This window comes from Protopterus annectens, chromosome 11.part0, assembly GCF_019279795.1.
Source record: "Protopterus annectens isolate FY-2018-M chromosome 11.part0, PAN1.0, whole genome shotgun sequence".
NCBI classification, from domain to species: Eukaryota; Metazoa; Chordata; order Ceratodontiformes; family Protopteridae; genus Protopterus; species Protopterus annectens.
This window is the reverse complement of record NC_056745.1, coordinates 1,196,616,160-1,196,631,417: the sequence shown is the minus strand read 5'-3', so window position 1 is coordinate 1,196,631,417 and position 15,258 is coordinate 1,196,616,160. Positions and strand designations below refer to the sequence as shown.

Here is a 15,258-nt window from a genome sequence, read left to right as displayed (position 1 = left end):
AACTCTGTTGCTTTCTGTAATTCCATCAGAACTAGATACCATAGCTTTCAGCCTCTTAACTCCAGAATTAGGGGAAAATCCATAAATAATATGGGACACATTTTTTAAAATATAAGTAATATTATCTTGAGAAGTTGACAGAATAAGAATTAACATGCATTTTATGAAGTAAAACAAGTCTATAAGTCTAATTATTGTTAATATTTATTAACTGTAAACCATTACCCTTTCTCCCAAAATCACCATTTTTTGTGAGGTGGGGGGCATGAGGGTGTCACATCACCAGTCACTATCATCTAAAGCCAATGTTCACAAAACCAGGTGGCTAGCCCTGCTACAATTGTTCTTCCATAAAACACACACACATGCACACACACACACACACACACACACACACACACACACACACACACACACACACACACACACACACACACACACACACGTGCACACTTAAACCTGTGTCTGATTTAGAGTGTCCAATCCACCTACTGCAAGTCTGTGGAATGTGGAAGGAAAATGGATCACCTAGAGAAAACACAGGGAAGATAAGCAGACAACACCTATAAGGCACTTCAGCTGAGAGTTGAACCATAGAATCTCTTGCTGTAAGACAAGAAAGCTACCTGCTGTGCCACTGGGATTAGAAGGGACAGAGCAAAATTTTGAGCCCAAATTAGGGAGAGATGCAGGGAGGCAGTAGTCCAGATATGGCTCCATCACTGACATTTCCACTGACTTTAGCATTACTTAGAGCTCATTCCAGTTACTATGTATGCTATTATGTATGCTAGAAATAAGCTGGAAATTTGAGCATGGGAACTCCATGGAGTAATAAAACACAAGGATATCAGATATCCAAAGCACAATTTTAATGATATTGTGTTTTTTTATTATTCATTCTAATATATGTTTTATATTTACAGATTTTGAAAGAATTCATTCGGATTAATGTGGACATGTACATTGTGGACTGTGACAGTAAGTTACTAGGTTGTTTCTTATACAATATTTGTAGTTCCCTTCATTCCTAATTATCAGAAGAGATGACTGATCACAACATGAGAGAAAAAAATGTATATTTATATATGTCTATTTAATATAAAAATACCACAAATAATTTCACTAATGTAATGCTGCTATTTACAATTTACAGAATGTGATGGCCATGGAATAACACAAATCTATATTATTAAGCTGTAGGTTAACAAGTCCATATTTATTCTGCAGTAGTATTTCTGAGATGGCTTATCCTTTGTGCTAACCTGAACCTTTCTAATGTCATTACCAAAGGCCATTGGCTGACTAAGTTTGCATATGACTGCAAGCTAGGAACAGTCATTGAATCCCCAAATGACTTAGCCACCCTGCAGGAATGTTTGTCTCAAATAAATAACTGGTGTCAAAATCCTGGTCTAAACCTCAATGCCAAAAAATGCATTATTGTATTTTTTGGGAAGTCATCTACACATTGACAATAATCCCCTAGGAGTTGTCCCAGTTATTCAGGATTTGGGAAGTTATTTAGACAGTGACCTAACTTTTGACCCATATATGTTTATTGTTGTAAGAAAGTTCTTCTATATTGTACAGCTTGTAAGCAAAGGGATTGCGTCTAGATCTAGGGATGCCATTGTTCCCCTTTACTCAGCTCTCATTAGGCCAGACATTAAATATAATGCTCCATTTGGCGTGTATCTGTCCAGACATGTGCAACAACTGGAATGCCTGCAGAGATAACTTAATAAAAGGATACAAGGCCTAAAACAACATGTCCTTCATGGACCAACTCAAAACCCAGTCACTATAAACAGTATCCTACAGTCTGCTAAAAGGCAGCATATGTCTTACATACAAGGCATCCTCCGACCCATTACTGATGGATTTACTGCACATCTGCAAGTCAAATGGCATCAAAAATACTCAATCTAGGGATCTAAACCCTTTCTGCAACATCAACAGAACAGTTTGGAGGGACAAGTATATTTCACGGAGGATACTGCTACTGTTGAACAGACTCTGCATCCACATAAAACAAAGTTCAGCCCTGTCCATTTTCAAGCGCAACTTAGATCTATGGATGGGAAACAGAAAATTTACCCCAGGACTTCCCCCTGTACTACTATTGGACAGAGGCAGCTCCTAGCTGCTTTATGCCATACACGCGCCCCCTGAAATTATCTATGGTATGATCCCAGTTATTCTTATTAGGGGTAATATACAATAATCGACCATGGGTTAGCTAATCAAATGGGATAGATAATTTCAAGCAGAAAAAAAGAAACTGGCTAGTAAAATGGTCCGCAAGGGCAGCTAGCCTAGTACCTACCTATGAGCCTATGAACCTAAATCATTGTGCCTTCTCTAGCTTGAGGAGAGCATACAATAACTCTGCATCCCTGTTTCTATGTCTGTATAGAGTTTGTCACATTTCCTAACCAATGAACTGCAAAAATAATATAGGATATGTGATTCTACAAAGATCAGAGCCCATTTTGCAATCACACAATGGAAGAAGCCTTCTAAATGCATTTTCTTTTTATATACTGTGTTGTTTATATCTTTTGTTTACAGTACTGACATCAAAACACTGAGTGGTAAAAGAATAATCCTGTTAAAGAAGTAAAGAGATGTGTTATGTATCAAATCTGGTAAACTAAAATACTTGTTTAAATGATTTAACTATAAAACAAATAACTAGCGGTAATGGATGTAGAACGACTTCTTTATTTACTGTTAAAAGATAAAAAGGGAGAATGGACATTTTAAACCCATTCTTAGTTATCATGGGGAGCACCATAAGATAAGGACTAATGAAGTACAATATGACTGCTCAGTTCCATTTATAACAACATTTAGCACACATTTTTATAAAGTAAAAGCTATTATGATTAAGAATTGGGCAGTCATTAATGTTGATGTCAAAATCAGAGCAAAGGTAGGGGGAAGGATTGAAAATGGTGGCAAGAAGAGGTAAAATTCTTAAGACTCCAATAGAACATTGTAGAAAATCTAGGAATAATTTACACATGGGTATGAGTAGGTGCAGGATGTGCAACTATTGTAGTTTTATATCTCAAGGTCAATTTGTTGAGATTAAAAATAAAAAATATAGAATTTGTGGAAAATTCAATTGTAACACTAGGAAGGTAGTTTATTTTGACATTTGCCAACTATGTCCGGCATATTATGTAGGAAAAACAACTAGGAGTTTGAAAGAGAGAATATATGAGCATATTTATGCAATTAGAAAAGGGATTTTAACAAACGTATTAGCAAAGTATATATATGAATATAAAGATCACCTGTTTAAGTTTTGTGTTATGCAACAGATTAAAGAACAGGACAGGGGCGGACCTTGGGCTATTCAACTGGAAAAGGCTGAATTGGTTTGGCAACTGCACCTACATTCATGTGTATGGCCAGGATTAAATGATTACTGTACTATTAACAGTATACTTAGGTTAAAGGCATTGGCTAGACAGTAAGTATAAAAGTAAAAAACTAAGAAAGTAAGAAATAAATAAAAAATAGAATATTACATTAATTTTTTGGTATAAGTATCATAAGTAAGTATTGGTATGCATATTTATATCTACATTTACTTATTTTATAAGTATACAGTAGTTGTAATTTTAATAATCATTGGGTCTCATAAAAAATAATATAATTCATTGCTAGTGCGATAGGTGTAGTAAATTGTTCAATTAATTCATGAATATTTGTGTACATATATATTTGATTTAAAAAAATGATTCAAAAAATGATTTAACATCTATAATACATTTAATCAGTTGTAGTATGAATCATGTTGGCTTAGGTGATTAGGTACTGTAATGATATTTTAGTAACTAAGTTTTTATCATGAGGTATGTGTTCTTAAGAAAAGTACTGAATATGTCACTTAGGTAGGTGTGTGCGTGAATGGGTGTGCCTTCTTTGAAGGCTGGGTGTCAGGCTGGCAACTCGGCACCGTAAAAATCCACTGCCAATCATTAGATGACCGGAGTTCCGCTGTGGCAACCCCTAACCGGGAAACACCGAAAGAATGAATATGTCACTTCCTGTTGTTTAAAAGGAAATGGCGGCAACTTTGAATATATAAATGAAAGGTTTTAGCTGTTGTTTAATGTCTGATGAAGTTTGCTATTTGGGACAAATGAAAAGCGCTTAAAATAACAGTAAATAAAGGAGTCGTTCTACATCCATTACCGCTATTTATTTGTTTTACAGTTAGTTTGTACATTTTGCTGGTTTGTTTATAACTTGTTTAAATGATATATATATATATATATATATATATATATATATATATATATATATATATATATATACTGTATTTATGACTTGTCAGGTGTATGAGGTTGAAATCCAACTAAGTTTACTGCTAAATGCCACAACCACTGCTTCACGCTGAGTATTATAAATCAAGACAGTGGAACACCTATTCCACAGCAACAGAGCAAACACTTTTTTTCAGAAATTCTCTGTAATAAATACATTAACTCAACAGTTTGTCTGTAAAACAGTGGCAATGTTACAAAGTTATTCAGCCCAGTAATTTTCTTTCTATACCTGACTCTGTTCTACAGTTAAAATACTAAGGCCAACTGTACAGTTTCACCTGTTAACTGATGTACAGTGACGCTTGCCAGGTCTACAGTCAGCTTTGATGTATGTACTGCGATAAGTAGTGACATAGCCACAATTAATCCCTCATGGCACATAAGAAACTGTTGTAATTAGACTTGCATAAATCATGCCTTCTCATCACCTCTTTTCCCTGATATTACCAGTGCATGTCTTCTCATGTACCTATAAAGCTTTACCCAAGTTCATTTAGCAGTTCGGTCCCTTGAGGAACCAGCCATGGGGAGGGTTGTGGGGATGAATGTCTGCTGCTAGCTTTAATCATTCTGGGAAAGTGAAGAAGTTTGGTCTGCTGCAATGGTGACTCTCACAACATGACAAGAGTATGATATGTGGCATGGTAGATGTGTGCTTGGCTGTGTCAAGCTATGATATGCAGTAACCTTTCAGGAGGCATGCATGGGACTATGTGTGATGCAAAGGAGGGGAAAAGCATGCCAGGCCTTCATGCAAATGAGTGCACATGTCTACCTCTAGGAATTAAGGACTTGGATAACTAATCAGAAAACCTGGATGGCTTCCTGGATTACAGATTTCTTATGATTTGCCCTCACCCTAAGGGAGGGAATAGACCAGATTATTAAGGCACATGTGGGCAGATGTTTAGCTTGTAGCAGAGATAAAAAGCATGAAAGGAGAAAAAAAAAACAATCAGGACAAGTAGCTAAGAAAAAGAATATGTCATTTAAGTCTGTCTATCACATATTTCAATAGCAAAAGATTAAATACCTAATAAAATGGGCTCAAACAAAAAACACATCTAGCTCCCGAGAATTCCAAAGGAGTTCCATAATATACAGAATGAGTTCAAGGAAACACAAGAACACCTGCTTATAGTTTCAAATTCTTGTACTAGCAAAAAATCACATTTCAACAGGCTGCCATTTATTTTTATTTACTGGGAAGAAACTGACACAGCATACTAAAGTTGCATCTCACTCTGGATGAAAATGTTTCAGAAGATAAAAAGGCACTTCAGCTTTCAAACTGCTGCACTGACTCAGTGTTTCAGACAACATTCTGTTATACACAGTGTAAGATAGCATTTGAAAAGCAGCAATAGTAAATGTTTTTCCTGTTTACTGGTTAATAAGTGAAAATGTATATAACATTAATTCATTCATTTTCCAGTACATGCTTTATTTTATCCAGGGGTCAAGGAGAGTCTGGAACATGATTCCTGCAAGCAATGGATATACTGCAGAGAACCACTATTAGTATCAAACTAGGTTTCATACCCAGCGTTTTACATGTATTTCTATAAATTCATGACATCTAAAAATGAATACAGTAAAATAAAGAACAATGATTGTGCTTGCATGTTTCAAATTAAAGGATATAATATTTTCCATTTGAAAATGGGCTTGGAGAGTCTGCAGTAACCATTAGACACTCAATGTTCCAATGGAGTAAATTAATGCCTGTTAGAGAGGACTATGGCTCTGAGCGTTAATGAGCTGCTCTCTGTAGTCAAGAGTTACAGGGTTTGATTCCTTCCCCCTCCATTTGTCTAACATACTGAAAGAAGACAGACTAAAAAAGCATTGTAGGTGAACCGGAATTCCACAATAGTTTGGTCTTATCCCTGTATTAAGTGCATAGTGTACTTTAACTATAGGCCAGGGACGGCAGCTGCCCCCCACCCCCATTCATAAGCTTGCATTTCTTCTAAGATTTAGTAGCTGCTCCTGACTCCTAGCATTCAGAATTGCCAATTAGCTTTGCTTGTGCTGTGCTGATGAGGTCATAACAAGGCCGAAATATGCATATCCATAGCTAGTGGGGTTTGGTTTTATTGGCCTGAAATTGTCCATTAAAACAACAAAACAATTCATGGGAATTCAGAATTACCAATTAGCTGAAACACCTGATGTTCATAAGGTTCATTTGCATATATCCCATGTGCCTCTGACACAAGAGGTTTGCGAGGTCACTTATTGAAAGTTCTAGCTTTGCTGGAGTTTTCATTTTGTTTTTACTGATTGGTTTTTAAGTGACCTTCTCACTCATTGTTTTAGTTTGTTGTTTGGGATATTTTTGCAGTGACCTTAATGATAATGGAGATCAGCTGGGTATAAAAGCCCTGTGTTTCTAATGGTTAGTCAAATACTCTGTTTCTGCTGTGCTGATGATGTCATAACAAGGCTGAAATATGCATAGCCACAGCTAGTGGGGTTTGGCTTTATTGGCCTGAAATTGTCCATCAAAATGATGAAACAAGTAATGGGCATTCAGAATTGCCAATTAGCTGAAACACCTGATGTTTGCAAGGTTAATTTGCATATATCCCATGTGCCTCTGACACAAGAGGTTTGGGAGGTCACTTATTGGAAGTTCTAGCTTTGCTGGAGTTTTCATTTTGATTTTACTGATTGGTTTTTCAGTGACCTTCTCACTCATTGTTTTACTCAGGATAAAAATGTAATCAATCAGATGTCAAGAAACATCATTTATCAGGCTTAGTAAATGTTGGCAAGTCACATAGAAGCAAGGTCCTGTTAAATGAATTCCTTTTATTATATACTTTAAAATGCCCTGCAGTTCAAAATCATAATGGAGATGTTAAAGCCTTCAAAATGTAACTAAAACCAGAGCAGTAGGAAAGTCTTGTTCATTATGCAGCCCTACAGTGAATAGCACGTGCAATAATTTTTAAATGCTAAAAAAACTGTAAGAGACAAGAGGAAGAAAATAAGTGCCATAAGACAGCTAAAGTTTTATGCTTAAAGGCTCCTTGTTCCCCAATACATTCTACAGTTTATTAACCCTATGAAAAAACATACAAAGTAATTAGTCTCTTACCTAAAAAAAACAAAACCATTTACTAAATTCCAACAGTGTGTTGAGCCCTTTCCTCTCAGGGAAAGTTGTAGTAGTGTGATACACACTTTCTGCTTAGATCTGTTATCATAAAAGAAAATAACTTATTCACTCATGTTGACTCATCAAAGGAAATTTCAGTGACAATTCTGCACCCCCACACCCCAGACACATTTACCAGTTCAATGACTTGCACATTAACAGGGGAATGTGCAAACTTCATTATCACTGAAAGTGACTTTCAGTGAAATTACTTCAAGGTATCAGCACTTGCTAAAACTCCCTTCATACAATTGTCTGGCTACTGAACTAATATACATTAAAATAATACTAATTTAGATTTTGAAGGGCATATGTACATACATACATATATACATACATACTTATGTACATGCACAGCATATTTAGATCAATGGATGTTATCAAGATTTAAAGTTGCTCCCTAACATCCTGACTATAGCTACCATCTCCAAGGACAATTGCAAAGCAAATTTGTAACAAGTCACAGTTTTCATATCCGCTTGTGAAACAACACAAAAACTTTAAAAACCTACATGATCAGATCAAGTCCCAGACAGATGTAAATTCTTAAAAATTAACCACAGAAATTACTGAAACTCGCAACTCAGTTTGATGACTAGAATTTACTTTAATCTAAAAAATAGTAGACCCTGCTAGTTTAGCACTTTCATCCCAATTACATCCAAGACTTCATAAGAATTGCAAAGGTTAAAGGATATGCTTGATTTAAATATCATTCTTTCCAGATTTTCAAACACTGCAATCAAATTAACCTTAAAGCAATACATTCAATAAAACATTTATTGCATTTAAAAATTCCATCATAATGTTGAAAACAACACACACTAAAACCATATAAAAGCATTATATGTTTTATCTAGTAAATTTAAACTGTTTGTGCCATCTTTTTAATTTACTAGAAATAGAAACACTGTCATTAATACCAAGGGGACTATTTGCATCTGCCCTTAACTGCCATATCATTTTTTATATAACAACACTCCATTCCATTCACCCCCATAAACCACAGACTCTACTTTTTCTAAAATTAAAAGCTTAAAACTTGTAAAATGTTCATATTCTAATGAATGCCTGGCCAACACACATCATCCTTCATATTGATACTATAAATATGTTAATAAATTCTTTTATTCAAAGAATTTTCTGTCTTATCTATGTAAAAGACTATACATGAACAGCAACTCGCAAAATAAACTATTTTACTTGCCTTGCAATTGACTCTACCTGGTTTTCTCCATTTATTTAAGCTTTCCAACATTTCATTCCTTTCCTCTGTGTCTATGTACCAACACTGATTATAACACCCACATCTATTTCCGTTCCTTGTCTTTATGTTGTACCCTTTTGCAGACCTTTCCAAAATTTTTTTTTTACTTCTCCTTATTTTATATATAAAACTCCAGGGTTCATCTAACTTTACAAAGGGGACATTTAAACTCCCGAAAATATCCCAGCTTCTACAAAGGTTTTTTTAATGTTTTCCATGTCTGTGGAGTAGTGCAAGACCATATAGTTAAAAAACACTACTTTTGTTGTTACCTATCCCTATGTTCTTGCTGTACTAAGTGTTCTTAATGTGTCCGAATCCTACATGAATGAATGTGTCCTAATCCTACATGAATTATGAGACCATGTCTTTTGTTTCTTTGACTGGTTAAATTCTCAATGTTTTCATCGACCATCCTGTCCAGATAGCCTTTCTCACAAAACATATTATTTAAATTATTTAGCTCATCCATGCACCTTTCATATCTCGATGTAAGTCTAGAAATCCTTATACACTGACTTTTTACTAACCACCTTTTTTAATGCAATGGATGGCCATTGTTATAATGGAGAAAAGAGTTACTAAATGTTGATTTTCAGTATATTATTATTCCCTTTTAATATACACATCTAAATAGTGAATTTGATGTTTGATTAATAGTTGAAGTAAATTGTAAAAAAATAGTGTTTTTTTCCTGTCACCACAACTAACTCATCAAATTGTATTAAATCTCCCTTCCTTACTATAAAATATCATCCAAATAATGAACATATACCTCACAATTACTAAATTGTTCCAATTTAAATATCATTTCCTTTTCCCACCAGCACAGTACTATATTAGCAAAAACAGGTGCACACACTGCCCCCATAGCAATACCTTGCAATTATTTAAAATATCCACCCTCAAAGAAAACAAAATTGTTGGAGAATTATATCCATAAATGTATATAAAAATCTAGTTTTTGTATCAGTCAAAACATCATACTGTGTAATAATTTCTTTAAACCACGTTAAACCAATTTCATGAGGTGTGACAGAAAATAAGTTCTTAACATTTAATGTAACTAGAAAATATTCATCATATACTTTTACAACTCTTAACTGGTTAATGAAATCCCAAGAATCGCTTAAAATGTGTTGGTCATCACAAAAAGCGTTTTTCAATTTTTTGTTAACATATTTAGCTAACTGTTCTGTAATACTGTAATACAGAACCTTTTGCCTACACAATCATTCATAGGGGGAGGTATTGTTCAAGTCAGAGTGCATCTTCGTAATCCCAAAACTATTATGTATAACTGGGCACTTAACCTTCAGGAAATGAATAATATCCAAAGGTCATATTCCATACAATGACAACTCTTCCAAATACAAATCGATTTTGATGCATACCATTGATATTTCATTGATTGACACTACTTCATAGATTTTAGTATCTGCCAGTATTGGTGTCATTCTACCCTTATAGTCCACTGTATCCATTAACACCATGCCATCCTTTATCTGGTTTCATACACCTAATGTTCTTATTAAATGCAAAATCCTCTATGACAGACCTCTGCATGATAAAATATTATACAATGTTTTCCTATTCCTTTGTCCCAGTAAAGATCTTATATCTTTCTCACGCATCCTCTAAATGGCATTTAGAACCAGATGGGTTGGGGATTAAAAGTATTTTTGAATTTAAATGTTTGCAAATGGGAATCCATCTTTCTTGTCTCCCAACAACACTTGCAAATTCAATTTTCTAATAAATATTTTCAAGTCTATTAGTGCATTGGCAATATCAGCTCTACCTGAAGTGATAAATGTAAAGCCCTTCACAAATAAATTGTGATGAATGGGACCAATATATAAATCAGTAAAGTTAAAAATATTATAGTTATAATATGAGGTAGCATTAACAATACCTGATATTAACTGCGAAGCAGAACTTAAATATTCCAATTCTGTGGTGAATTCCATATTTGCTGATAGTGGTCTTTCTGCAATTTTTCCACCCACGATTGTTCATCTTGCTCTTTTGGTAATACTGTGTAACACCCTTGTGTCTCTTCATGTTCTTGGTGGCTATTCTCTGCAAATGCTTCAGTAGTGGTTGTCCCAAAGTGTCTGACACCAACATTTTTTTTTGAGTATTAATCAAGATCATATTCACTATTTACATGTGAATTATTAAATGGGAGCAATAATAAGTTAGAGCTACAGTTTACATAAAACAGCATTTAGTAGCTCCTTTCTCTAGTACAACAATGGCCATCCATTGCATCAAAAAGGGGGTTAGTAAAAAGTCAATTTATAAGGATTTCTAGACTTACATTGAGAAATGAATGGTGCATGGATGAGCTAAATAGATTAAAGAATATGTTTTAAGAGAGAGGCTATCTGGGCAGTATGGTCGATAAAAACATTGAGAATATAGCCAGTCAAAGAGACAAAACAAATGGTCTCATAATTCATGTAGGATTAGAACACATCGAGGAAAACTCAGTTTAACGAGAACATAGGGAAAGGGAACAACAAAAGTAGTGTTTTTAATTATATGGTCTTGCATTACTCCAAAGACACTGAAGATATTAAAAAAACTTTGCAAAAACTGGGATATTTTGGGGAGTTTAAATGTCCCCTATGGGAGGTTAGATGAACTCCAGAATTTTATATATAAGAGGAGAAATTAAAAAAAAATATTTTGGAAAGGCCCACAGAAATGTACAACATAAAGACAAGGAGCAGAGAACCTCGCTGGCCCTCTTCAAGAGAAATCTTGAAGAGTCGATGGGTAACAGAAAGTTCACTCCAGTGATCATTTCAGTTGCCCTATTGGATAGGGGCACTGTGAACTAACATCGAGTGGCACGGTGCCTGGGCAATTTTTTTGGGCTAGGCTTGTAAAGGCTCCAGGGCCATTAGCCTAGTACACACCTATGAACCTATGTGAGTGTTGTTATAAGTGTCAGTACACAGACAAAGAGGAAGGGGATGAAATCTTGAAAAGATTAAATACATAAATGGAGAAAAACAAGTAGATTCAATTGCAAGACAAGTGAGATAGTTTATTTTGTATACAGGCTTTTATATAGGTAAGACAGAAAATATTTGAATAAAATAATGTATCAACATATTTATAGTATCAATAGGAAAGATGATAAAAATGTGTTGGCAAGACATTCATTATGTAAAAAATGTATGAGATTTAAATTTTTAACTGTAGAGAAAGAAGAGTCTATGGTTTATAAGGGTGACTGGAAGAATCAATTGTTACATAAAGAAATTATATAGTAGTTAAGAGTAGACACAACTAGTTCCCCTAGTATTAATGATGGCATTTCTATTTGTAGTGAATTTAAAAGATGGACACAAATAGTTTAAATTCACTAGACAAAAAAGTAATGTTTTTACATGGTTTTATTATGTGTGGTTTTAAATAATATGATGGATTTTTTTAAAAGTCACAAGTGGTTTATTGAATGTACTTCTTTAAGGTAATTTGATTGCATTGTTTGAAAGTGTGGCTAGAATGATATTTAAAGCAAGTGTATCCGTTCACCTTTGCAGTTATGAAGTCACAATTTTGAGATGCCACTGTACCACATAAAGGTAACATTGTGTAAAGCCCCTGTATTATATCTAAGCCAATAACCCACAAGGCTGTTAAACCACACTGCATAGTACAAAGCTTCAGTCATATGGCATGTGGTTTAAGTGTATTAATGTGGTAAGTCACATTGTGCAAGAGAAAACTATATATCCAAGTAGTCCTGCTGATAGTCCTGTTCACAACACAGCCCCAGAAGAACACTTAACAAACTACAAATCGGCAAACACAAATGGCGTTTTGGTTACCCAGTGTAAGTGTGACAAGTCACATTATACAGTCTGGATTCTGTGGTTTTATACTGATATAATTAGTGATGCTGTAATTTATGTCTGCACCTGAGGTACGTGTCGCTCATCTTATGTACATTAAGAAGATGAGAAGACTTGGGTGTTCATTTAAGTAGTTTATTGTGTACGAACACATCAGGATGGATAGCAGAAAAACTGAACTTAAACTAACTATCTAACTAACTGACTGACTACATACATGCATGCTCTCACTCTGACTGCTCAGTCAAAATGGCACTCTTGCTTGCACATGCTCAGTACATATATGCACATGCCCACTGGCTGGAATGCTTCTTAAAGATATATCACACACTCTGATCTACAATACTGGATGAATTTGTTCCATTATGCAGCTGCAGGAAGTGTTGTGGTTTGACTGGCACTGGCTGTCTTGATGAGGTACAGAGGCTTAACATAAGTATATAATGTGAGTTAACTCACCACAGCCCTCTGTGTCTTACCATTCACCCATTCAGCTATCCAGATCCTCAGTTTTGGTCTCTCGTTCAACTCCTCCACTGTTCCTGTCAGTCTCCAATGAGGGACCTAATCAAAGGCCTTGCTGAAGACTAGGTAGTCAGTGTCTGCTGGCATTACCCTGTCCACCTGCAACTGACTCATAAAACTGGATTCGATTTAACTGACAGCTCATCCTGGTCAGTAGACCATATTGGTCACTGCCATGGAGACTGCTTGTCTTCTAGAAATAATGTCATCCTTCCTCTTAGGATTTTTTCCATCACTTTTTCTGACACTGTTGTTAATATAATAGACTTGTAGTTCCCCAGATTTTTCCTGCTGCCTCACCCTGTTGTACAATGATACCACATTTGCTACCATGAAATACCCTAGCACTTATGCACTAGTCAGTGACTTGTAGATTTCATTCAGCTGATCTGCTAAGACATACAACAGATTCACTTTCACTAGACAATTTTTTCCTTCAGTGCTGATAACTGTATGCCCCTTCCTCCTACTGATCTTGAGCCCATTCTTTCTCCACCACTCAGGGAATCCCAATTGAAGGGGAGAGATGACCAGGGGGCATCATCCAGGTAGTCATGGAGGTTTTTTTGCTGTCACTTCCATCTGATTATGTGAGCAATAAGGGCATTTCCATTTTATGTTGTAACCCCACTTTTGGTGCCTGATGTGAATACCCACATCCCTGTTGGGGTCTACTATACTCTCCATTTGTGTGTGTGAGTGGTCCATCGACATACTGGTAAGGGTTACTGCAAGCAATTTGGGAAGATGTCCACATCTCCTGTTTATGACTGCAATTTGTCACCTGCAAGCCTCCACTTGTATGACTCAAAGTAGGGCACCTGTACCCCCTTCCTATTTCCCACCCAAGATAGGTGCAAGCACTAGATGTTCACTGACCAAGACACTATTTGAATTTTGATCATGTGGGCCATAGGCAGGGCCTGTGTCCTGGAAATACACACAGCTAGATTTGTGAGGATTGTGGGATGCAGCCTATCTGGCTGTAACATTTATCCTCCCGAAGAGCAGGCAGTTCCTTCTCTAACTCCTCCCTCTCTTTGCTGTTATCTGCTCACTATTCTCTTTAATATGCCCTGTCAATTTCCAACATGGCATCCTCCCCTACTTTCCTTTTTGAAGACTGAAGGAAAGTATTTATTAAGTACATATGCTTTTTCCCAGTCTTCATTGATCTCCTGATTGTCTTTACTCAGCCTAGCTAGTTCTTTCACTCCATTCCTTCTTTCAGCTGTGTACCTTAAAAATCCTTTGATTTCTTTAATGCCTTCAGCTAACTCCCTTTCAGTTTTAGCGTTTGCTGCTCTTACAGTCTTCGTTGCCTTTCTATTAGCCTCCTTCCTCCTCCAGTTCCCCACCTTCTCATTTCTACCTCTTGTAAGTATTATATTTTCCCTCAGCTGTTAGCTTCACATTCCTATTCAGCCACATTGGTTTTCTTCCCTTTTTTTTCTTTTTCCTTCTTCTTCACATCCTATTCCATAGTCTTAAGTACTCTGTCTGCAACCGTTCCTATAGTTTGTTTACTGCCTCAGTTTGCTCCCATTTTCCTAAGTCATCTTTGACCATTTCCTCCTCACAACAAAATCCACTATTCTAAAATCAACATCATTGTCTTCTTCTTTGGATTCAATCCTTTACCACCTACTCTAAAGAGACTTCTCCCTACAACTCTCTCTCCTCTAAACTACACTGTGGCATGACTGTTGTTGGCTAATGGACTCTTATGACACCTATGACATCCTGTGCAGGGTTAAGGCCACATCCAGGATGCTATACTTTCTGGTCCAGTCCTACAATAGGTGGCTAAACAAGTCTATATTAGAACCACGAAAGACCTATTCAGCGAATACATAATCATCGACACATATTACGCGAACTGTGAATACACCGAATGTCCTAAACTGCGAAATTCAAAATCTTGAACCATCATAGTTGTTCAACCCCACAGAGCGCTACATACTACCTACCCAAACAAAATAAATAAGCTACATACATGCACTAACCAAAACCCTACTCCTAACCCTACACCAAACCTTACATACATTACTATCTATGCACTTACCTTAACCCACACCCTAA

At 35.9% G+C, this 15,258-nt stretch overlaps 1 protein-coding gene across 1 annotated transcript in view; it reads left to right on the top strand.

Moving 5' to 3' along the window:
* Positions 1-15,258, top strand: part of LOC122815042 (chloride anion exchanger-like) — a 359,777-nt gene that overhangs the window by 253,041 nt on the left and 91,478 nt on the right. The window contains exon 17 of the mRNA XM_044087290.1: positions 927-981. Coding sequence (XP_043943225.1) covers positions 927-981 — 55 coding nt within the window. The remainder of the gene's footprint in view (positions 1-926; positions 982-15,258) is intronic.